This window comes from Pristiophorus japonicus, chromosome 7, assembly GCF_044704955.1.
Source record: "Pristiophorus japonicus isolate sPriJap1 chromosome 7, sPriJap1.hap1, whole genome shotgun sequence".
Taxonomy (NCBI): Eukaryota; Metazoa; Chordata; class Chondrichthyes; family Pristiophoridae; genus Pristiophorus; species Pristiophorus japonicus.
The window spans coordinates 204,006,718-204,032,715 of record NC_091983.1 but is presented as its reverse complement, the minus strand read 5'-3'; the positions used below and the strand labels follow the sequence as shown (position 1 = coordinate 204,032,715).

Genomic DNA, 25,998 nt, shown 5'->3' with positions numbered 1-25,998 from the left:
ATGTTTTTACACCTACTCTATTTCCTTTAAACCATGTTGCAGCCCTGCAGTATGTGCCTCGGCTTTTCATGTGAAAGAATTGATGGAGAGGCTCCATTCCCATTCCACACAGCCCTGTGGTTGAGGTTCATGTGGTTACTACTAATGCGAGAGATTGTAGCCAGTTCATCTGCAGTAAGATTGAAATTAACTGCAAGAGCTGTTGAATAAGGCTCAGCACTGTTTTTGTTTCAGTCCTTGATGGCCAATTTTGAAATTTAGTTCCATTTGTGTGATCCAAGTGTCGATCTCAATACTTAGGCACAGTTAAGATCACTTACAGCCAGTTTCTTTCTTGGTCAGAAAATGTGAGGTAAAGAGGGTTTGAATCTATTGAGGCTTATCATAGTGACAGTACAATATTGGGAAATTTGTTAGGAACGCACCAGTTCTGAATGGATTATTTTTTTAATTCATTCCCGGGATATGGGCATCAATGGCAAGACTGGCATTTAATAGTCAGCCCTAAGTGCCCTTGAGAAGGTGGTGGTGAGCCTCCTTCTTATTGAACTGTTGCAGTCCATGTGGTGAAGATACTCCCACAGTGCTGTTAGGTACGGAGTTTCAGAATTTTAATTCAGTACGATGAAAGAACAACGATATATTTCCAAGTCAGGATGGTGTGTGACTTGGAAAGGAAGTTTGAGGTGGTGGTGCTCCCATGCACCCTCTGCCCTTGTCCTTCTAGGTGGTAGAGCTCGCAAGTTTGGGATGTGCTGCGGAAGAAGCCTTGGCGAGTTGCTGCAGTGCACCTTACAGATGGTACACACTGCAGCCACGGTGCACAGGAGGGAGTGAATGTTTAAGGTGGTGGATGAGGTGCCAATCAAATGGGCTACTTTGTTCTGGATGGTATCGAGTTTCTTTAGTGATGTTGGAGGCGCACTCATCCAGGCAAGTGGAGAATATTCCATCACGCTCCTGACTTGTGGCTTGTAGATGGTGGAAGGGCTTTGGGGAGTCAGGAGCTGAGACATTCACAGCAGAATAACCCATCATCATCATAGGCGGTCCCTCAAACGAGGATGACTGGCTTCCACAAGAGTTCACAGATGTTTCAATGAAGGACCCGATGTTCCAGTCCTGAACTCCAATTGGAGGGTGGGGGGTGGGGGAGGGTGTGGAAGATGCCTGTGCGTGGATTTTTTTAACGTATGGTGAGTGTTGCACATGAGACACCACACGGGCTCGACAGAGCTAGGTCTTTATCCAGTGGCAAGGGTTGAACCAGGCCGACTGGAGACCTGCTCTGCTGCACGGTCCTAGTGCCCACACATATCGCAGTGTGGGCTGGCCCGTGCTGCCCCTGGGCCCTCGGCTCTTCTGGGCCCCGTAACCCTCATTCGCCGCACCTTCGCCCATGATGTTCCAGGTGTTCTCACACAGGTCGGGGCAGATGTCCACAGACATACATAGACATAGACACACACACAGACAGACACACACACACAGACATAGACACACACATGTAGACACACATAGACAGACAGATTTACACTCCCAGGTATCACAGTACTGCTGAACAACTGTTCTCTTCCCATTGGAACTTTGCTGCAATCAAATCCTTTGAAGAGTCAAAAGTCATGGTCTACCACTATCTAAAGGCTATTGAAGACATTAGATATAATTCAAAATTAATTTATCTGAAAGAAGTACCATTGTACCAAGCAGCAAGTTAAGATTTTTTAATAATCCACTCTTGTGGCCACAGTATTTATGTGGCTGGTTAAGTTTCTGGTCAATGGTCACCCCCAGGATGTTTATGGTGGGGGATTCGGCGATGGTAATGCCGTTGAATATCAAGCCGAGGTGATTAGACTCTCGCTTGTTGGAGATGATCATTCTCTAATACTTGTGTGGTGCAAATTGGAGTGTATGGAGAAAGAGTCATACTGAACACTGTGAGCTCAAAGTAAAGTGTGACCTTAGTCTTTTATTGCGGGTCTCCAGAGTAGCTCTCCAACCTGTGAAGCCTTCTTAAATACCTGTGCTCCCAAGGGATTATGGGATCCCTTGGGACTCCGGGGAATGAGCCCTCCGATGGCTGTACAGAGAAAATACAAGTCCACATATATAACAACAATCCCCCCCAAAGTCAATCGGGTAACTATTTACAATGTGAGTCGATCTGTGTCCTTCTTGCCCTGGTTGATCGTCTCGGTGTTGGTATTGTTGAATCATTTGTTGGGCCCTTACTGAGCTGCTGTGCAGCTGGCCTTGCTGGGCTGCCTGGTGCGTTGGGCCCTGCAGGGCTGCTGTGGATGGTGGGTTCTGCTTCGTGGTCAACCGTGGTGTCGGTTGGCACTGGTGTGTATGTTGTGGGATCAAAAAAGGTAGGGTCCAAGGTGGGTTGCTCAGGGTAGTCCGTGACTCTGAGTTTGATTTGGTCCAAGTGTTTTCGGTGAATGAGTCCATTTGAAAGTTTGACCCAAAACACCCTGATCCCCTCTTTGGCCACGACAATGCCGGGAAGCCACTTAGGACCTTGTCCATAATTTAATACAAATACAGGATCATAGACTTCAATCTCGCGTGACACATTTGCGCTATCATGGTATGCACTTTGTTGAAGCCGCCTGCTCTCTACCTGTTCATGGAGATCAGGGTGAACGAACGAGAGCCTTGTCTTAAGTGCTCTTTTAATGAGCAGTTCAGCAGGTGGGAGCCCAGTGAGTGAGTGGGGTCTTGTGCGGTAGCTAAGCAGGACTCGGGATAGGTGAGTCTGTAGGGAGCCTTCATTTACCCTCTTCAAGCCTTGCTTGATGGTTTGCACTGCTCTCTCTGCCTGACCATTGGACGCTGGTTTAAACGGGCAGATGTGACATGTTTGATCCCGTTACGGGTCATGAATTCTTTGAACTCAGCACTGGTAAAACATGGCCTGTTGTTGCTCACCAGAACATCGGGAAAACCATGTGTGGCAAACATGACCCGCAGGCTTTCAGTAGTGGCAGCAGACGTGCTAGCCGATATTATCTCACATTCAATCCACTTGGAGTACACGTCTACAACCACAAGGAACATTTTACCCAAGAACGAGCCTACATAGTCGACGTGTACCCTAGACCACGGTTTGGAGGGCCAAGGCCACAAACATGCAGCGTCTCCCTGGGTACATTGCTTAACTGCGAGCATGTATTACATCTGTGATCGCAGGAATCTAAGTCCGCATCGATCCCGGGCCACCACACGTGGGATCTGGCTATCGCTTTCATCATTACGATGCTTGGGTGGATAATGTGGAGGTCATTGATGAAGGTGTCTCTGCCCTTCTTGGGGACCACTACTCGATTGCCCCACAGAAGGTAGTCTGCCTGTATAGACATTTCATCTTTGCGCCGCTGGAACGGCTTTATCTCTTCCTGCATTTTCACTGGGACACTGGACCAGCTCCCGTGGAGCACACAGCTTTTGACGAGAGATAATAAGGGGTCCTGGCTTATACAGGTTTTGATCTGCCGGGCAGTGATGGGTGATTGCTCACTCTCAAATGCTTCCATAACCATGGCTAGATCTGCGGGCTGCGCCATTTCCACCCCCGTGGTGGGCAATGGCAGCCTACTGAGAGCATCGGTGCAGTTTCCTGTGCCTGGCCCGTGGCGGATGGCGTAGTTGTATGCAGACAACGTGAGCGCCCATCTCTGGATGTGGGCCGATGCATTGGTATTTATCCCTTTACTCTCGGAAAACAGGGATATAAGTGGCTTATGGTCAGTTTCCAATTCGAATTTTAGCCCAAACAGGTATTGATGCATTTTCTTTATCCCATAGGCACACACTAATGCTTCTTTTTCAATCATGCTCTCGACTCTCTCGACCTTAGACAAACTCCTGGATGCATAAGCAACCAGTTGCAGTTTCCCAAAATCATTAGCTTGTTGCAATACACACCTGACGCCATATGACGACGCATCACATGCTAGTACCAAACATTTACATGGATCATACAACACAAGCAATTTGTTTGAGCATAACAATTTTCTCGCTTTTACAAAGGCATTTTCTTGGCTTTTGCCCCAAACCCATTCGCCCCCTTTTCGTAGTAAGACATGTAGTGGTTCTAGCAGGGTGCTGAGACCCGGTAAGAAGTTACTAAAGTAGTTCAAGAGTCCCAGAAATGACCGCAGCTCCGTCACGTTCTGTGGCCTTGGTGCGTTCTCGATTGCCTCCGTCATCGCGTTGGTGGGCATGATGCCGTCCGCTGCAATCCTCCTTCCCAGGAACTCCACTTCAGGCGCCAGGAAAACGCACTTCGAATGTTTTAACCTGAGCCCCACTTGGTTGAGTCGACTAAGAACATCCACCAGGTTCTGCAGGTGCTCGACTGTGTTCCGACCTGTGACCAAGAAGTTGTACTGGAAGGCCACGGTGTGCGGGACCGACTTCAGTAAACTTTCCATATTTCTCTGGAATATCGCCGCCGCTGATCGGATTCCAAACGGACATCTGTTGTGCGTGTTGATGCAGGTGAGGGCCTTCGATGATTCCTGCGTCATGCAGGCTGAAGTCAAATCCAGCTTCATGAACGTCTTTCCCCCCTGCCAGTGTTGCAAAGAGGTCGTCGGCCTTTGGTAGTGGGTATTGGTCCTGCAGGGAGAAACGATTGATAGTTACTTTGTAATCGCCACAGATTCTGATGGTGCCGTCTCCCTTGAGGACTGGGACGATAGGACAGGCCCACTCGCTGACCTCGATTGGTGAGATGATGCCCTCTCTTTGTAGCCGGTCTAGCTCGATCTTTACCCTTTCTCTCTTGCTTTGTGATGGATGGGTCACGCCCCCGGAATTAGGTAGATCTGCACTTTTTCTCCTTGGAATTTCCTGATGCCTGGTTCGAACAGCGAAGGAAATTTGTTTAAGACCTGGGCACACGAAGTTTCGTCAGCGGGCAATAGCGCTCAGATTTCCTCCCAGTTCCAGCGTATCTTTCCCAGCCAGCTCCTGCTGAGCAGCGTGGGACCATCTCCCGGTACCATTCGGAGCGGTAGCTTGTGCACCGCTCCATTGTAGGAGACCTTTACGGTAGCACTGCCGATTACAGGAATCAGTTCTTTTGTGTAAGTTCTTAGTTTCGTGCGAATTGGAGTTAAGACTGGCCTCGAGGCCTTGTTGCACCACAACCTTTCGAAAGTCTTTTTGCCCATGATGGACTGGCTTGCGCCCGTGTCCAGCTCCATTGGCACCAGGAGTCCATTTAATTCAACATTCAGCATTATCGGGGGACAATTCGTGGTGAATGTGTGTACCTCATGTACCTCTGCCTCCTCTAACTGAGGCTCTGTTTCGTCATGATCCTCCTCTGTAACATGGTGGTTTGCAGATTTAACAGGCTTAGCAGATCACCTACACACTCGTTGGAGGTGTCCCATTGTTCCACAGCCCTTGCAAATGTATCCTTTGAATCGGCATGAATGGAAACGATGATCACCCCTGCAGCGCCAACAAGGTGTTAATGATCTTGCATTCATCACCCTTGATGGTGGACTCTGAGACATCTGTGGACGTGTAGCTGCAGGTATGTGTGACCTGCCCTATACGTTACGATCCAAAAACAACATCACTTTGTTCACAGTACTTATAGCAGCACTTGTGTGCTGAGAGATTTGCTTAATATTGTCACTGGTGGCAATGAACGCCTGGGCTATCGCTATGGCCTTACTCAAGGTTGGGGTCTCTACAGTCAAAAGTTTGCGAAGTATGGTTTCTTAGCCAATGCCAAGTACGAAAAAGTCTCTGAGCATGTGCTCCAAATGTCCTTCAAATTCACAATGTACTGCAAGGCATCTTAGCTCGGCAACATAACTCGCCACTTCCTGGCCTTCAGATCTTTTATAGGTGTAGAACTGGTACCTCGCCATCAGAACGCTTTTCTTCTGGTTCAAATGCTCTCGGACCAGTGTGCACAAATCATCGTACGATTTCTCCGTGGGTTTCGCTGGAGTGAGCAGATTCTTCAAGAGGCCATACGTTGGTGCCCCACAGACGGTGAGGAGGATCGCCCTTCGTTTGGCAGTGCTCTCTTCCCCATCTAGCTCGTTGGCCACGAAGTATTGATCGAGTCGCTCCACAAAAGTTTCCCAATCATCTCCCTCCAAAAATTTCTCCAGGATGCCCTCTGCATTCTCTGCATCTTTGGGTTCGCTATCTGTATCTCGTCGCCAGTTGTAGTGTATGGAGAAAGAGTCAAACTGAACACTGTGAGCTCAAAGTAAAGTGTGAGCTTGGTCTTTTATTGCAGGTCTCCAGAGTGCCTCTCCAACCTGTGAAGCCTTCTTAAATACCTGTGCTCCCAAGGGATTATGGGATCCCTTGGGACTCAGGAGAATGATCCCTCTGGTGGCTGTACAGAGTAAATACAAGTCCACATATATAACAGAAATGTTACTTGCCACTTATCAGTCCAACCTTGAACGCTGTCCCGGTCTTTCCGCATGCGACATAGACTGCTTCATTACCTGACGAATTGCAAATGGAGCTAATCACTGTGCAATCATCAATGAACAGCCCCACTGCTGACCTTATGATGGAGGGAAGGTCATTGATGCAGCAGCTGAAGATGGTTGGGCCTAGGACACTGCCCTGAGAAACTTCTGCCACGATGTCCTGGGGCTGTGATGATTGGCCTCCAACAACCACAGCCATCTTCCTTTGTGCTAGGTATGACTTCAGCCAGTGGAGAGTTTTCCTGCTGATTCCCATTTACTTCAATTTTACTCAGGCTCCTTGATGCCACACTCAGTCAAATGCTGCCTTGATGTCAAGGGCAGTCACTCTCACCTCACCTCTTGAATTCAGCTCCTTTGCCCATGTTTAGATCAAGGCTGTAATGAGGTCTGTGTTATGTCTATAATGTACTTATGAATGATTCCACAAGACAATGTGTTGTACTTAAAGTGTAGTGACCTTGGTCCTTTATTACAAACTCCACAGTGCTGTGCAAGCATGGTGTGCAGCCTTTTATACAGGGCCCTACCACCAGGGCAGGAAACCCCCGGTCTCCACCAGTTGCACCCTCTAGTGGTGCCAGCATATATATACACAGTGTAAACCTTATTGATAGTACATCAGGTAAACAAGTCTCCATCTTAGACAATCTCACAGTGACTACACATAGAGTACATCCATAGTCAGCATATACAACAGTCTGGAGCCAAGTGGTCCTGGCAGAATCCAAACTGAGTGTCGTTCAGTAGGCCATTGGTGAATAAATGCAGCTCGATAGCACTGTCGACATGGGGTTTTCTGCCAGGAATGTAGCAATTCTGAATGGGGTGATGGAACAGTAGAGACTGGTTCTCTGACAAGAAGATGACAGGTCTCAATTGGGCTTGCTAATGCAGTGTGGTAGGTTTTTAAAGACTTTCTGTATTGGTCACTGAGGACAGAGAAGAGTTGGATCTGGTGCCTGCTTTGCTACAGATTGAATCATGAAGTTGAAGGCTTGGCAAACAGTTGATCCGACAGTTTTACATTAATAAACAACTCCCTTCAAACAGTGCTGGGGTTCTGACGGCTTGAAGATTACAGGAAGAAAGGAACTAAGGGGTTCCACAATTTTGAGCTCATGAGAAGGGAACAACGTGGGAGACTGTGCAATGAGCTTTAATTTCACAGTGCAAGGTGACGTATGTGCAGAATGGCATCTGTGGAGCTCAGGAAGAATAAGAACCTTAGTATCAAATGGAGAGAACTACCCAGAGATGGCTCATTAACCCAGTAACTCATAATTCCTTAAAGTAAATATAAATAAAATGCTGATGGTTGGGGGCGGCAGCAGGCAGGGTGGGGTAACACATTGGTAGGTCCCAGTGATCTAATGTAGTGGGATATCTGTCCTACATAAGAACATAAGAAATAGGAGCAGAAGTAGGCTATTTGGCCCCTCGAACCTGCTCCGCCAGTCAATAAGATCATGGCTGATCTGATCTTGGCCTCAACTCCACTTCCCTGCACGCTCCCCATAACCCTTGACTCCCTTATCGTTCAAAAATCTGTCTATCTCCACCGTAAATATATTCAATGACCTCCTCTCGGGAGATCCAGGTTATCCTGTGTTCAGCTTTTGGATCTCAGCTGAGCACGACAACAACCACTTTCATTTATATCACATCTTTAAAACCATGAAACATCACAAGGTGCTTCCCAGGAGCAATTACCAAACAAAACCAATGTCCTTGTGGTGGGGGTGGGGGCGGGGTGGGGGGGGGGGGGGAGCTGGGGTTTGCTAATGCTATTGGGGAAGGTTGAAACTAATTTGGCAGGGGGATGGGCACCAGGCTGTAGCATTAGTATGGAGAAACAAGGTGCACAAAGGGTTAGGAGAGACAGATAGCACTAGAGTAAGAAATAGTATGGTATTAGGTGGGGTCAGACTAAGAGAGACTTCAAGAAGGTCTAAAATAAGAGCTGGGGAGTTCAACATTTAATTGGAGGAGGGCCAATTTCAGTGGGTTGAGAATGGATCTGGCCTGGGTAAATTGGTATCAAAAATTGGCATGCAAAATTGAAATAAACAATGGCTGCCTCTAAAGAGGAGATGGTTCGAGTACAGTCGAAGTACATTCCCACGAGGAGGAAAGATAGGGCAATCAAAGCCAGAGCTCCCTGGATGATGAAAGAGATAGAGAGAAACAGATGGAGAATAAGATGAAGCAGAAAAAGAGCACGTATGACAGATGACAGGTTGAGAATACAAGTGAGAACCGGGCTGAATATAGAAAGTTCAGAGGGGAAGGGAAAAAGGAAATAAGAGGGGCAAAGAGAGAATATGAGAATAGATTGGCAGCTAACATAAAAGGGAATTGAAAAGCCTTCTATAAGCATATAAAACGGGTAGTAAGTGGAGGGGCGAGGCCAATTAGGGACTAAAAAAGAGACCTACGCATGGAGGCAAAGGGCATGGCTGAGGTACTAAATGAGTACCTTGCATCTATGTTCAACAAGGAAGAAGATGCTGCCAAAGTCATAGTGAAAGAGGAGCTGGTGGAGATACTGAATGGGTTAAAAATTGATAACGAGGAAGTACTAGAAAGGCTGGCTGAACCTAAAATAGATAAGTCACCAGGACTGGATGGGATGCATCCTTGGATGCTGAGGGAAGTAAAGGTGGAAATTGTGGTGGTACTGGCCATAATTTTCCAATCCTCCTTAGATACAGGGGTGGTGCCAGGTGACTGGAGAATTGCAAATGTTACACCCTTGTTCAAAAAAGGGTGTAAGGATAAACCCAGAAACCTGTGGGGAAGCTTTTAGAAATGATAACCTGGGACAAAATTAGCAGTCACTTGGATAAGTGTGGATTCATTAAAGAAAGTCAGCATGTATTTGTTAAAGGTAAATTGTGAGTTACTAACTTGCTTGAGTCTTTTGATGAGGAAACAGAAAGGGTTGATGAGGGCAATGTGGTTGATGTGGTGTATATGGACTTCCAAAAGGTGTTTAATAAAATGCCACGTAATAGGCTTGCCAGCAAAGTTGAAGCTGATGGAATAAAAGGGACAGTGGCAGCCTGGATACAAAATTGGCTAAGTGACAGGAAACAGAGAGTAATGGTTATTTATCAGACTGGAGGAAGGTATACAGTGGTGTTCCCTAGGGGTTGGTACTCAGATCACTGCTTTTCTTGATATATATTAATGACTTAGACATGGGTGTACAGGGCATAATTTCAAAATTTGGAGCTGACACAAAACTTGGAGGTATAGTGAACAGTGAGGAGGAGCGTGATAAGATTTTAAGAAGACAAAGACAAGCTGATTAAATGGACAGACAGGTGGTAGTTGAAATGTACTGCGCAGTCTCAATCGTGGCTTTCAAAAGGGAATTGGATAAGTATCTGAAGGAAAGAAAATTGCAGGGCTATGGGAAAAGGGCAGAGGAATGGGACTAGCTGAAGTGCTCTTGCAGAGAGCTGGCACAGGCTTGACGAGCTGAATGGCCTCCTTCTGTGCTGTAACCATTCTGATTCTATGATTCTAAAATTTGACAGAGTCACAAAAGGAGATATTTTGACAGAAGACCAAAAGCTTGGAAACAAAGAGGTAGGTTTCAAGGACCATCTTAAAGGAGAAGAGAGAGGAAGAGAAGTGGAGATGTTTAGGGAGGGCATTCCAGAGGTTAGGTCCTAGGCAGTTGAAGGCACGGCCACCAATGGTGGAGCAAAGAAAATCAGGGATGAGTATTTGGCCAGAATTGGAGGAGAGCACAGAGATCGCAGAGGATTGTAGGGCTGGATGAGGTTACAGAGATAGAGAGGGCAACGGCCACAAGGATGAGCATTTTTAAATTGAAGCGTTGTCAGACCAGAGGCCAATATAGATCAGTGAGCATAGGGGTAATGGGTGAATGGGATTTTGCATGAGTTAGGATATGAGCAGCAGAGGTTTGGATGAGATTAAGTTTACAAAGGTTGGTAGATGGGTTGCCGGCCAGGACAGTGTTGGAATAGTCAAATCTGGAGGTAACAAAGGCATGGATGAGCACAAAGATGTTAGGATCACCAAAGGCAAAACCAAAACAGTGACCTCAATGATTCAGTGGGCAAATGCACAACCTGGTGTGAACCCAAGCCAACAGTCCAGACTCAGCTCCTTGCCTGATCAAGGGTAGCAGTTCGAACATTACAATTGGCATCAGTGTGCTCTACTTATAAGGGGGCGGGAATGAGCTAGGGTCTTCACTTCTCAACATTATCCCGTCTGGAATTACAAGTTTAGAAAGGGGGCCAGGGCAGGATTGGTTTGGCTGCGATGCCTATACAGTTGAATAACTAAGTGATATTCACTGGCTCTTTTCATAGATGTAGAAAGGCTACTTACCGGAGGTACCAGAGCAGTTCTTTCCTCATTTCTTCCATCTTTTCTTCAATCCATTCCTGTTCGTTGTATGTTTGCTGGCATACAGTTCTATGGGTTCTAGGCACCTTCTGTTATCCCACCCCATAGTTATTACTCATATGTGTGCTTCAACAGTGAGTGTCAGCAAGATATTTCACTGCAGGAGGCATCACACACCTGCCTAATCCTGTCCTCATAGTCACACAGGTGGAATTTCCTTCAGTGGTGGCTGGATTGTGATACAAGAGTAGTGACCCTGGCCTGTTCGCTTCTACCTTAAACCAGAGACGCTGAGGCCATTCCTATCCCTACCTGACATGGACTGGGAGATTGAATCCAGGAAGGTAGGAAAGTACAGGACTATACAACCAAGCTGGATGGTCCCAAAGCCTGGTGTCTTCCCAGTCTGTATGGTTCAGCCGCACATGCACACACATATATTATATATACACACACACATATATGCATATAATATATAAACATATACACACACACACACACATACATATATCTAGCCACACACACCTTGGGCCTAGGCAGCTGAAAGCATGGCTGCTAATGGTGGAGCGATTAAAATGGGGGATGCACAATAGCTCAGATTTGGAGGGTTGTAGGGCTGGAGGAGGGATGAGGCCATGGAGAGATTTGATATATTATGTGTGTATAATATGTGTGTGCGTGTATATATATATATATATATATATATATAAATATATGTGTGTGTATCTTTATAGATAATACATATGTATATACATGTGCACACACACATATACACATTTATATATATTAATATCATTGTTGTTGTATATATACACATCTACATGATATATATAAATATATGCACACATATATTATATAAACACACACATATATATTACATATAGATATATATATGCAGAGATATATAGATATATATGTCATCAATTTAAGTGTATCTAAGGGTTAAGTCATGGCAGGAGAGCTCGGTCACGTGATATGCTCCTCCTGTACCATGTGTGAACTCAGGGACGACTCCAGTGTCCCTGACGACTATGTGTGCGGGAAGTGTATCTGCCTCCAGCTCCTGCGGACTGCTTTGCGGAATTGGAGCTGAGAGTGGATTCACTCTGGAGCATCCACGATGCTGAGAATGACGTGAGTAGCATGTGTAGCCAGTTGGTCTTACCGCAGGAGATGGGTCCACAGCCAGCTAGGGAATGGAAGACCAGCAGGAAGAGCAGTGCAAGGAAGGTAGTGCAGGGGTCCCCTGCGGTCATCCCCCTGCAAAACAGATACACTGCTTTGAGTACTGTTGAGGGGGATGACTCATCAGGGGAGGGCAACAGCAGCCAAGTTGATGGCACCATGGCTGGCTCTGTTGCACAGGAGGGCATGAAAAAGAGTGGGAGAGCGATAGTGATAGGGGATTCAATTGTGAGGGGAATAGATAGGCGTTTCTGTGGCCACAACCGAGATTCCAGAATGGTATGTTGCCTCCCTGGTGCAAGGGTCAAGGATGTCTCGGAGCGGGTGCAGGACATTCTAAAAAGGGAGGGAGAACAGCCAGTTGTCGTGGTGCACATTGGTACCAACAACATAGGTAAAAAAAAGGGATGAGGTCCTACGAAACGAATTTAAGGAGCTAGGAGCTAAATTAAAAAGTAGGACCTCAAAAGTAGTAATCTCGGGATTGCTACCAGTGCCACGTGCTAGTCAGAGTAGGATTCGCAGGATAGCGCAGATGAATACGTGGCTTGAGCAGTGGTGCAGCAGGGAGGGATTCAAATTCCTGGGGCATTGGAACCGGTTCTGGGGGAGGTGGGACCAGTACAAACCGAACGGTCTGCACCTGGGCAGGACCGGAACCAATGTCCGAGGGGGAGTGTTTGCTACTGCTGTTGGGGAGGAGTTAAACTAATATGGCAGGGGGATGGGAACCAATGCAGGGAGACAGAGGGAAACAAAAAGGAGGCAAAAGCAAAAGACAGAAAGGAGATGAGGAAAAGTGGAGGGCAGAGAAACACAAGGCAAAGAACAAAAAGGGCCACTGTAAAGCAAAATTCTAAAAGGACAAAGGGTGTTAAAAAAACAAGCCTGTAGGCTTTGTGTCTTAATGCAAGGAGCATCCGTAATAAGGTGGATGAATTAACTGTGCAAATAGATGTTAACAAATATGATGTGATTGGGATTACGGAGACGTGGCTCCAGGATGATCAGGGCTGGGAACTCAACATCCAGGGGTATTCAACATTCAGGAAGGATAGAATAAAAGGAAAAGGAGGTGGGGTAGCATTGCTGGTTAAAGAGGAGATTAATGCAATAGTTATGAAGGACATTAGCTTGGATGATGTGGAATCTATATGGATATTGCTGCAGAACACCAAAGGGCAAAAAACGTTAGTGGGAGTTGTGTACAGACCTCCAAACAGTAGTAGTGATGTTGGGGAGGGCATCAAACAGGAAATTAGGGGTGCATGCAATAAAGGTGCAGCAGTTATAATGGGTGACTTTAATATGCACATAGATTGGGCTAACCAAACTGGAAGCAATATGGTGGAGGAGGATTTCCTGGAGTGCATAAGGGATGGTTTTCTAGACCAATATGTCGAGGAACCAACTAGGGGGGAGGCCATCTTAGACTGGGTGTTGTGTAATGAGAGAGGATTAATTAGCAATCCCCTTGGGGAAGAATGACCATAATATGGTGGAATTCTGCATTAGGATGGAGAATGAAACAGTTAATTCAGAGACCATGGTCCAGAACTTAAAGAAGGGTAACTTTGAAGGTATGAGGCATGAATTGGCTAGGATAGATTGGCGAATGATACTTAAGGGGTTGACTGTGGATGGGCAATGGCAGACATTTAGAGACCGCATGGATGAACTACAACAATTGTACATTCCTGTCTGGCGTAAAAATAAAAAAGGGAAGGTGGCTCAACCGTGGCTATCAAGGGAAATCAGGGATAGTATTAAAGCCAAGGAAGTGGCATACAAATTGGCCAGAAATAGCAGCGAACCCGTGGACTGGAAGAAATTTAGAACTCAGCAGAGGAGGACAAAGGGCTTGATTAGGGCAGGGAAAATGGAGTACGAGAAGAAGCTTGCAGGGAACATTAAGACGGATTGCAAAAGTTTCTATAGATATGTAAAGAGAAAAAGGTTTGTAAAGATAAACGTAGATCCCCTGCAGTCAGGATCAGGGGAAGTCATAACGGGGAACAAAGAAATGGCAGACCAATTGAACAAGTACTTTGGTTCGGTATTCACAAAGGAGGACACAAACAACCTTCCGGATATAAAAGGGGTCAGAGGGTCTAGTAAGGAGGAGGAACTGAGGGAAATCCTTATTAGTCGGGAAATTGTGTTGGGGAAATTGATGGGATTGAAGGCCGATAAATCCCCAGGGCCTAATGGACTGCATCCCAGAGTACTTAAGGAGGTGGCCTTGGAAATAGCGGATGCATTGACAGTCATTTTCCAACATTCCATTGACTCTGGATCAGTTCCTATCGAGTGGAGGGTAGCCAATGTAATCCCACTTTTTAAAAAAGGAGGGAGAGAGAAAACAGGGAATTATAGACCGGTCAGCCTGACCTCAGTAGTGGGTAAAATGATGGAATCAATTATTAAGGATGTCATAGCAGCGCATATGGAAAGAGGTGACATGATAGGTCCAAGTCAGCATGGATTTGTGAAAGGGAAATCATGCTTGTCAAATCTTCTGGAATTTTTTGAGGATGTTTCCAGTAGAGTGGACAAGGGAGAACCAGTTGATGTGGTATATTTGGACTTTCAGAAGGCTTTCGACAAGGTCCCACACAAGAGATTAATGTGCAAAGTTAAAGCACATGGGATTGGGGGTAGTGTGCTGACGTGGATTGAGAACTGGTTGTCAGACAGGAAGCAAAGAGTAGGAGTAAATGGGTACTTTTCAGAATGGCAGGCAGTGACTAGTGGGGTACCACAAGGTTCTGTGCTGGGGCCCCAGCTGTTTACACTGTACATTAATGATTTAGACGAGGGGATTAAATGTAGTATTTCCAAATTTGCGGATGACACTAAGTTAGGTGGCAGTATGAGCTGCGAGGAGGATGCTTTGAGGCTGCAGAGTGACTTGGATAGGTTAGGTGAGTGGGCAAATGCATGGCAGATGAAGTATAATGTGGATAAATGTGAGGTTATCCACTTTGGTGGTAAAAACAGAGAGACAAACTATTATCTGAATGGTGACAGATTAGGAAAAGGGGAGGTGCAACGAGACCTGGGTGTCATGGTACATCAGTCATTGTAGGTTGGCATGTGGGTACAGCAGGCGGTTAAGAAAGCAAATGGCATGTTGGCCTTCATAGCGAGGGGATTTGAGTACAGGGGCAGGGAGGTGTTGCTACAGTTGTACAGGGCCTTGGTGAGGCCACACCTGGAGTATTGTGAACAGTTTTGGTCTCCTAACTTGAGGAAGGACATTCTTGCTTTTGAGGGAGTGCAGCGAAGGTTCACCAGACTGATTCCCGGGATGGCGGGACTGACCTATCAAGAAAGACTGGATCAACTGGGCTTGTATTCACTGGAGTTCAGAAAAATAAGAGGGGACCTCATAGAAACATTTAAAATTCTGATGGGTTCAGACAGGTTAGATGCAGGAAGAATGTTCCCAATGTTGGGGAAGTCCAGAACCAGGGGTCACGGTCTAAGGATAAGGGGTAAGCCATTTAGGACCGAGATGAGGAGAAACTTCTTCACCCAGAGAGTGGTGAACCTGTGGAATTCTCTACCACAGAAAGTTGTTGAGGCCAATTCACTAAATATATTCAAAAAGGAGTTAGATGAAGTCCTTACTACTAGGGGGATCAAGGGGTATGGCGAGAAAGCAGGAATGGGTACTGAAGTTGCATGTTCAGCCATGAACTCATTGAATGGCGGTGCAGGCTCGAAGGGCCGAATCGCCTACTCCTGCACCTATTTTCTAGGTTTCTATGTTTCTATATCATCATCATCATCATAGGCAGTCCCTTGGAGTCGAAGATGACTTACTTCCACATTTAAAATGAGTTCTCAGATGACTGAAGTCTGATGCGGGAGCTACAGTCTCTGTCGCAGGTTGGACAGACGGTGGTTGACAGTACATTGGTTGAAGAGCCATTTTAAAAAAATGCTTGGTTTGTCATGCACTCCTTCCGCTTCATCTCTGCTTGCTACCAGCGAAGAGACTCGAGGTGTTCAGCGCTTTCTCCGATTATTCTCTTCCATTTTGAGCCATCTTTTGCCTGGGATCCCAGGTGTCAGTGGGGATGTTGAACTTCTTCAAGGAGGCCTTGAGGGTGTCCTTGAAGTGTTTCCTCTGCCCATCTGGGGCTCATTTGCCGTGTCGGAGCTCCGAGTAGAGCGCTTGCTTTGGGAGTCTCGTACTGGGCATATAGATGATGTGGCCCATCCATTGGAGCTGATCGAGCTTGGTCAATGCTTCGATACTGAGAATGTTGGCCTGGGTGAGAACACTGATGTTGGTGCGCCTATCCTGCCAATGGGCTTGCAGGATCTTCCGGAGGCAGCGTTGGTGGTTCTTCTCCAGTGCTTTGATGTACTTGTTGTCTATAGTCCATGTCTCAGAAACATATATGAGGGCAGGTATCACTACTGCTCTGTAGACCTTGAGCTTTGTGCTGGTTTTAAGGTTCTGGTCTTCAAACACTCTCTTTCTTAGGCAACCAAATGTTGCGCTGGCACACTGAAGGCAGTGTTGGACCTTGTCATCGATGTCTGCTCTTGTTTACAGTAAGCTCCCGAGGTATGGAAAATGGTCCACGTTGTTCAAGGCCTCATCGTGGATTTTGAAATCGGGGGACAGTGCTGTGTGGCGAGGGCAGGTTGATAGAGTATCTTTGTTTTACGAATGTTTAGTGTAAGGCCCATACTCTTGTACGCTATGGTGAACGTATTGACGATGGTTTGGAGTTCGCCCTTGATGCAAGTGTCATCTGCATATTGTAATTCGATGACAGAGGATGGCCCAACCTTGGATCTGGTCTGAAGGCGACAGAGATTGAACAGTTTCCTGTTTGTTCTATAGATTATCTCAACTCCAACGGGAAGCTTACTGACGGTGAGATGGAGCATTGTAGCAAGGAAGATCGAGAAGAGCGTTGGTGCAATGACACAACCTTGCTTCACCCCGGTTCGTACATGAATTGGGTCTGTGGTGGATCTGTTGCTCAGGATCACGGCTTGCATGTCATCATGAAGCAAGTGGAGGATGGTGACAAATTTTTGAGGACAGCCGAATTTGAAGAGTACGCTCCATAATCCCTCATGGTTGACAGTGTTGAAGGCCTTTGTCAGGTCAAAGAAGGCCATGTACAAGGGTTGGTGCTGTTCCCTGCATTTTTCTTGAATTTGTCGCGCGGTGAAGATCATGTCCATTGTGCCCCTTAGAGGGCGGAATCCACATTGTGACTCTGGGAGGGGCTCTTCTGCCACAGGGAGAAAGGGATTGAGGAAATTCCTCTGTAGTTACCGCAATTGGACTTATCTCCTTTCTTGAAGATGGTCACGATTACGGCATCTCTGAGATCCTTGGCATGCTCTCTTCCTTCCAAATAAGAGAAATTACCTCACGTATTCGCACCAAAATGATTCTCCACCATGTTTTAGTGCTTCACTGGGGATTCCATCTGCTCCTGAGGCCTTGTTGTTCTTCAGTTGTCGAATGGCCTTTTAGACACACACACATGTGTATGTGTAGTGTATGTGTGTATATAAAATCATACAACACAGAATGAGACCATTCAGCTCATCATATCAGTGCTGGTTCTTTGAAAGAGCTATCCAATTAGTCCCACTCCCCCACTCTTTCCTCATAGCTCAGCAAATATTTCCTTTTCAAGCATATATCCAATTCACTTTTGAAAGTTACAATTAAATCTGTGTATATATGCGCGCATATATATAGGCACATATATTTGTTTATACATATCTATATGTACACACATATCAGTATATATTTCATGAGGATTACTGTATCAGTGACGATAATAGTAACTGGAATATTGCTGTGATTAGTGGAACTTCAAAGACAAAGCTCCCTTCCAGTTGACACCTTTAACTTGTACACAGCCCCAGATTTCTAATGTGTTACCATTACCAACAGGGGGTGTCAAAAGTACAAGATCTCGGGGAAAAAGAAAGCTTCTTTCAGGTTTAACTCCGCCCCTCAGAGTGATGCCAGCCTTCCCCTCCTCCTCCTGCTCGCCACTTATTTTTCTCTCTCTCTTTTCGTTGGCCAATAGCGGCCGGTGAGGGGGTTCGCTCCGTTTTATTCGTGAAGTTTCAGGTCGGTGCCGGTGTTGTGGGGGGGGTGGGGGAGGGAAGTGGATGGCTGGGGGGAGTCACGGTGGCAGCATCCTAACATCACCGGGGTCCACGCTTCCTCTGCAAAGACCGCTTCCTCATCGACCCTCCCCCATGCAATTCTTATTAAAAGCTGCAACAGCTTGTGCGAGGAGAGTGTGCCGATCCCGGGATCGCTGAGCAGCCGATCGCTCTGGTTTCCCCTCCCCAACGGCATCGCTTCAATAGACAAGAAAGAAATCGGACTGGAATTTGCGAGTGGGAGCAAAGGAGGCGATCAGAAAGAAGACTGGGGTTTGTTATTGGTGGCGTTTGCAAAGTCAACAAGTTCCACACAGCTATTGGCATCTCTCGGGATCCTCCTCTGTCCTGTCTTAACCCGATTCACTGACAAGGCTCCACCCACTTCCAATTCTTGTTTGCCTTGATGATTTTTTTTAATGTTTCGATTTTTCAACACAAATATTTTTACACGATGCTGAAGGTCTTAACCAAAAAGCTCAGGGCGCAGACGCTGAATGAGATCCAGCCCTTTCAAGTGAAGGTGAGTAGAGGTTCTCTGTTCCCAACTTAGTGCACGGTGTGTAAATAACCTTGCCAGTTTGTGAATGGACCATGTGGCAGGTGAAGAAACTAGTCAAATTCTTTCCTCTTCCTCTCTGCACACTACTACAAGCGAGAGTGAGTTTAATAATTCGCTTAATCGCCAGATAACGTTTAATGCTAATTCATTATCAATTAAACCAGAAATATATTTTTTTAAGAAATGTGATATTTAAAAAATATATATTTTAAGAAAATCACATTTCTTAAAAATCTTCGGTTTAATTGATAATGAATTAGCATTTTATAGAAGATAGAATCACACACAACTGGAATGTGTAGTGTGTGTATGTTCATTTAGTTTGATCAAATGCATTAGCTCGCTGCATTGTTTCGTGTGAAAGGGTTGCTTCAACTTTGTCCCCTGCCGTGCCTCACATTCTTCATTCACTGCTCCTCACCTCAAGTCCTGAACGTCTACCGATGGTGAATTACGGCCATTCCCTCGCCGCCCTCCCCCGTGGAGTCACCAGGGGCGTTTTATCCCCTTTGGGATATGCAAAGGAGGACCTGGAGTTAGCCGAGGATCACTGGAGAGGTACAGGGTGTTTACCATGCAGGAAAGGTGTCGACCTCTTCGAAAGCTGACGAATGCGATGGGGTGAGCAGGGAGGTGGGATAGGCAATCGCTCAGCCTGTAAATGTACCTACTCATTGTGCTACAGAGTGCTTGGAGTGTGTCTGTTTCCCCACAAACAGCAATGTGATAATGAACTGTTTTTGTTATGTCGACTGAGGGATAAATATTGACCAGGACACCGATAGTGACATGGGATCTTTTACGTCCACCTGAGAGGGCAGAGGGGGCCTCGATTTAACGTCTCACTCGAAAGACGTCACCTTCAGCAGCACTCCCTCAGTACTGCCTTAGAATGTCAGTCTGGATTTTGTGCTCAAGTCTCTGGAATGGGACTTGAACCCACGACCTTCTGACATTCAGAGGCAAGAGTGTTCCCAATTGAGCCACCATGGCCCAAACTGACCCATGTGGCTCAATCTAACAGATGGTGTGCTCCAGTTTCATAAGAACATAAGTACATAAGCACATAAGAAATAGGAGCAGGAGTAGGCCATTTGGCCCCTCGAGCCTGCTCCACCATTCAATAAGATCATGGCTGATCTGATCTTGGCCTCAATTCCATTTTCTTGCCCACGCCCCATAACCCTTAACTCCCCTATCGTTCAAAAATCTGTCTATCTGAACCTTAAATATATTCAAAGACTCAGCCTCAATACCTCTCTGGTATAGAGAATGCCAAAGATTCATAATCCTCTGAGAGAAGAAATTCCTCATCTCTGTTTTAAATGTCCGACCCCTTATTCTGAAACTATGTCCCCTAGTTCTAGATTCCCCCACAAGGGGAACCATCCTTTTTTCATCTACCCTGTCCAGACCCCTCAGAATCTTATATCTTTCAATAAGATCACCTCTCATTCTTCTAAACTCCAATGGGCATAGGTCCAACCTGCTCAACCTTTCTTCATAAGACAACCCCTTCATGTCAAGAATCAACCTTGTGAATCTTCTCTGAACAGCCTCCAATGCAAGTATATCTCTCCTTAAATAAGGAGACCAAAACTGTATGCAGTACTCCAAGTGTGGCCTCACCAATACCCTGTTATAGGAGGACTTCCCTACTTTTATACTCTATCACCCTTACAATAAAGGCCAACATTCCATTTGCCTTCTTAATTACTTGCTGTAGCTGTATGCTAACTTTTTGTGTTTCATGTACTAGGACCTCCAGATCCCTCTGTACCCCAGCATTTTGTAGTCTCTCTCCACTGAAATAATAATTTGCTTTTTTATTCTTCCTACCAAAATAACTTACATTTTCCCACATTATATTCCATCTGCCAAATTTTTGCCCACTCACTTAACCTATCTATATCCCTTTGCAGATTATTTATGTCCTCTTCACAACTTGCTTTCCCACCCATGTTTGTACCTTCAGCAAATTTGGCTATATTACACTCGGTCCCTTCATCCAAATCATTAATATAGATTGTAAATAGTTGACGCCCCAGCACTGATCCCTGTGGCAGCTCGCTAGTTACAGTTTGCCAACCTGAAAATGACCCATTTATCCCGACTCTCTGTTTTCTGTTAGTTATCCATTCCTCTATCCATGCTAATATATTACCCTCAACCTCGTGAGCTCTTATCTTGTGCAGTAACCTTTTATGTGGCACCTTATCGAATGCCTTCTGGAAATCCAAATAGACTACATTTACTGGTTTTCCTTTATCCACTCTGCTCATTACATCCTCTAAGAACTCTAGTAAATTTGTCAAACATGATTTCAACATAAAACCATGTTGACTCTGCTTGATTGTATTATGATTTCCAGTATAGTTCTGAGGGAGTGTTGCACTGTCGGAGGTGCCGTCTTTTGGATGAGATGTTAAACCGAGGTCCTCTCTGCTCTCTCAGTTGGACGTAAAAAATTCCATGACACTATTTTGAAGACGAGCAGGGGAGTTATCTCTGGTGTCCTGGCCAATATTTATCCCTCAATCAACATTACAAAAAAAATAACAGATTATCTGGTCATTATCACATTGCTGTTTGTGGGAGCTTGCTTCTGCACAAATTGGCTGCTGTGTTTATTACATTACATGTCCTGCTACTATTTCCTTGATAGTGGACTCCAGCATTTTCCCAATGACAGATGTTAGGCTAACTAGTCTATAGTTTCCTGCTTTCTGTCTCCTTCCTTTCTTGAATAGGGCCGTTGCAATTGTAGTTTTCCAATCCACTGCGACCGCTCCAGAATCCATGGAATTTTGGTAGATTACAACCAATGCATCTACTATCTTATGACAGTAGATCTTATGACAGACACCCAGAACTCAGCACTGCAGAAACTCTAAAGAAGTGTAAGAAGTGCAGGGGTGCAATTAAAAAAAAGATATCAGGAAAGCAAAGAGAGAGCATGAAAGAATGTTGCCAAGTAAAATCAAGGGGAACCCAAAGGTGTTTTATAAATACATTTAGAGCAAGTGGATAACTGGAGAACGAGTGGGGCCTATTAGAGAGCATAAAGGAAATCTGTGTGTGGAGGCGGAAGATGTGGGTAGGATTCTTAATGAATACTTTGCATCCATTTTCACAAAAGAGAGGGGCGATGCAGACTTTGCAATGAGGAAGGAGGGGTGTGAAATATTAGACGAGATAAATATAGTGAGAGAGGAAGTATTAAGGGGCTTAGCAGCTTTGAAAGTGGATAAATCCCCAGGCCCAGATGAAATGTATCCCAGGCTATTAAGAGAAGCAAAAGAGGGAATAGCAGAGGCTCTGACCATCATTTTCAATCCTCTCTGGCTACAGATGTGGTGCCAGAAGATTGGAGGACTGCTAATGTTGTGTCTTTATTTAAAAAGGGTGAAAGGGATAGACCAAGCAATTACAGGCCAGTCAGCCTGACTTCGGTGGTGGAAACATTATTGGAAAAAATTCTGAGGGACAGGATAAATCTTCATTTGCAAAGGCATGGATTAATCAAGGACAGTCAGCATGGTTTTGTCAAGGGAAGCTCGTGTCTGAATAACTTGATTGAATTTTTTGAAGAGGGAACCAGGAGGTTCGATGAGGGCATTGCATATGATGTAGTGTAAATGGATTTTAGCAATGCTTTTGATAAGGTCCCACATGCAGACTGGTCACGAAAGTAATAGCCCATGGGATCCAGAGCAAAGTGGCAATTTGGATCCAAAATTGGCTCAGAGGCAGGAAGCAAAGGGTAATGGTTGATGGGTGTTTTTGTGACTGGAAGGCTGTATCCAGTGGAGTTCTGCAGGGCTCAGTGCTGGGTCCTTGCTTTTTGTGGTACATATCAACGACTTGGACTTAAATATTAGGGGTATGATTAAGAAGTTTGCAGATGACACTAAAATAGGCTGTGTGGTTGATAATGAAGAAGAAAGCAGCGGACTGCAGGAAGATATCAGTGTGCTGGTCAGGTGGGCAGAACAGTGGCAAACGGAATTCAATCTGGATAAGTGTGAGGTAATGCATTTGGGAAGGTCTAACGAGGCAAGGGAATACACATTAAATGGTACGACACTGAAAAGTGTAGAGGAACAAAGGGACCTTGGAGTGCAGGTCCACAGATCCCTGAAGATAGCAGGCCAGGTAGATAAGGTGATTAAGAAAGCATATGGAATACTTGCCTTTATAAGTCGAGGCATGGAATACAAGAGCAAAGAGGTTATGCTTGAACTGTATAAAATACTGGTTAGGCCGCAGCTGGAGTACTGTGTGCAGTTCTGGTCACCACATTACAGGAAAGATGTGATTGCACTGGAAAGGGTGCAGAGGAGATTTACAAGAATATTACCTGGACTGGAAAATTTTGGCTATGAGGAAAGATTGGAGATGCTAGACCTGTTTTCTTTGAGCAGAGGAGGCTAAGGGGAGACTTGATTGAGGTATATAAAATTATGAGGGGCCTGGATAGAGTGGATAGGAAGGTAGGAGGTCTAGAGGAGATTTGAGAGGAAATTTCTTCACCCAGAGGGTGGTGGGGGTTTGGAACCCACTGCCTGAAAGGGTGGTAGAGGCAGAAGCTCTCACTACATTTAAAAGATACTTGGATGTGCGCTTAAAGTGCTGTAACCTACAGGGCTACGGACCAAGAGCTGGAAAGTGGGATTAGGCTGGATAGCTCTTGGTTGGCCAGCGCAGACACGATGGGCCAAAATGGCCTCCTTCCGTGCTGTAAATTTCTATGATTCTATGATTCTATGAAAGCCCTAGGAGGTAGGCTATCAGGTCCAGGGGACTTGTCCACCTTTAGTCCCATTAATTTGCCTAGTACTTATTCTCTAGTGATAGTGATTGTTTTAAGTTTCCCCCTCCCTATAGCCCCTTGATTATCTATTATTGTTAGTATGCTTTTAGTGTCTTCTACCGTGATGACCAATACAAAATATTTGTTCAAAGTCTCTGCCATTTCCCTGTTTCCCATTATTAATTCCAGAGTCTCATCCTTGAAAGGACCAATGTTTACTTTCGCTATTTTCTTCCTTTTTATATACCTGTAATAGCTCTTACTGTCTTTTTATATTTCTTGCTAGTTTACTCTCATAATCTATCTTCTCGCTCTTTATTATTTTTTTGCCGTCCTTTGCTGGTTTCTAAAAATTTCCCAATCCTCTGGCCTACCACTAATCTTTGCAACATTTTATGCCTTTGTTTTCAATTTGATACCATCCTTAACTTACTTAGTTAGCCACGGATGGTTCATCCTTCTCTTAGAGTCTTTCTTTCTTACTGGAATATATCTTTGCTGACAGTTATGAAATATCTCCTTAAATATCTGACACTGCTTATCTACCGTCTTACCCTTTAATCTTTTTTCCCAGTCCACTTTAGCCAACTCTGTCTTCATACCTTTGTAATTACCTTTATTTAAGTTCAGGACACTAGTTTGAGACGCATGTTTCTCACCCTCAAACTGAAATTGAAATTCTAACATGCTATGATCACTCTTCCCTGGAGGATCCTTTACTATGAGATCATTAATTAATCATATATCATTACACATTAACAGATCTAAAATAGCCTGCTTCTTGATTGGTTTCACAATGTATTTCTCTATATTTACTAGTCCTCAAGGCTACCTTTGCCAATTTGACTTGTCTAATCAATATGAAGATTAAAATCGCCAATGATTATTGCCGTACGTTTCTTACAAGCCTCCATTATTTCTTGATTTATACTCTGTCCTCCTATGTAGCTACTGTTAGGGGGCCTATAGACTACTCCCACCAGTGACCTCTTTCCCTTATTATTTTTTATCTCCACCTAGACTGATTCTATATCTTGGTCTTCTGAGTCAATATCATTTTTCACTACTGCACTGATCTCATCCTTAATTAACAGAGCTTTCCCAAATAGTTACTCACTACCACAAGGAGTAGTTGAGGCAAATAGCGCAGATACCTTTAAAGGGAAGCTAGATAAACACACAAGGGAGAAAGGAATTGAAAAATATGTCAATAAGGTTAGATGAATTGGGGTAGGAGGAGGCTCTTGTGACTGGCATGGACCAGTTGGGTGGAATGGTGTGTTTCTATGCTGTATATTCTATGTACTTCTGTGTTAGAACCTTTTTTAAGAGGGCACAACACCCAAGGATAACTCTACCTCATTGCAATTACCTTGCTCCAAATGGCCATTGGATGATTCAACTCAAGGTCGCTTGTCTCAAACTGAATGAGTGGATATAGGCGGCAAGCCATCTGATGGCCATTTTAAGGGTGACAATTCAGACGTGGTATAGTTAATGGCCACTGACACAATCATGTGAGTTTCAGTCATTCCAAAGGCATAGGGTTGGCACCCAAACTGCCAGGATTGCCTTGGAGTCTCCAGGAATTAAAGATTAATCTCCAGGACACTACTGTGAACAAAGAGGAATTAACCCCCTCCGCCATACTACTATTTGACCCCATGACGGTGCGCGTCTAATTGGAAATAGACTGTGTGAGGAATCGTGCGTGTGAACCTGTGCCAATCCCTAGAATAAAGAAGGCAAATGTTTATCTCTCTATCTTTCTCTATCTCTCTAAATGATTAATATTAATCTAGATACAATAAACAGTACTATGCTGAATCGTCCACAATGCTTGGCAAAGTTGTTAAATTCTTCAGAGATCAGTTGATGGACTGAGCCTTCAGATGCTAATGTAGCTGCAGTCGATACAATGTGACGTTATTTAATTGTTAGCGGTTGAATCGGACACAATTTCAGTGTACCGGGATGATTGTCTGATTTCTCTATATTGGTACAGCCGCAGCAATAAATGCCTTGTTCTGACAAGAGGGGCCCACCAGCATATTTGCGGCATGAAGGAATTCTGTTAAGTTTCATCAGATTAAAATGACAGGGGCACACTTGTGTCAACAAATTGGTGGTTGCATCCAGCCGTGCAAATTTATAATCACTCCTCCTCCCATGCAGTTTTCTCCCCTTGTCTCTGAAGGCACTGACTGGGGTACAGATCCACGGATGCTGGCAACTCTCTGGTACTCAGCTGCCCGTGTCCTAACTCGCATCAAGTCCCATTCACCCATGTGCTGGCTGGCCTACATTGGCTCCTGGTTAAGCAACATGTCAATTAAAAAAATTTTCATCTTTGTTTTCAAAACCCTCCATGGCCTCACCCCTCCCAATCTATGTAACCTCCT

General features: G+C 45.1%; 1 protein-coding gene and 1 long non-coding RNA gene across 3 annotated transcripts in view; one reads left to right on the top strand and one right to left on the bottom strand.

Annotated features, from left to right (window-relative positions):
• LOC139267419 (uncharacterized) overlaps positions 1-25,998 on the bottom strand; it is a 169,798-nt gene that overhangs the window by 21,286 nt on the left and 122,514 nt on the right. The gene's annotated exons all lie outside the window — the stretch shown is intronic.
• Positions 18,260-25,998, top strand: part of LOC139267418 (uncharacterized) — a 211,972-nt gene continuing 204,233 nt past the window's right edge. For both annotated transcript variants that reach the window (XM_070885721.1, XM_070885720.1), the window contains exon 1: positions 18,260-18,744. In XM_070885721.1, coding sequence (XP_070741822.1) covers positions 18,628-18,744 — 117 coding nt within the window. In that variant the 5' untranslated portion in view covers positions 18,260-18,627. The remainder of the gene's footprint in view (positions 18,745-25,998) is intronic.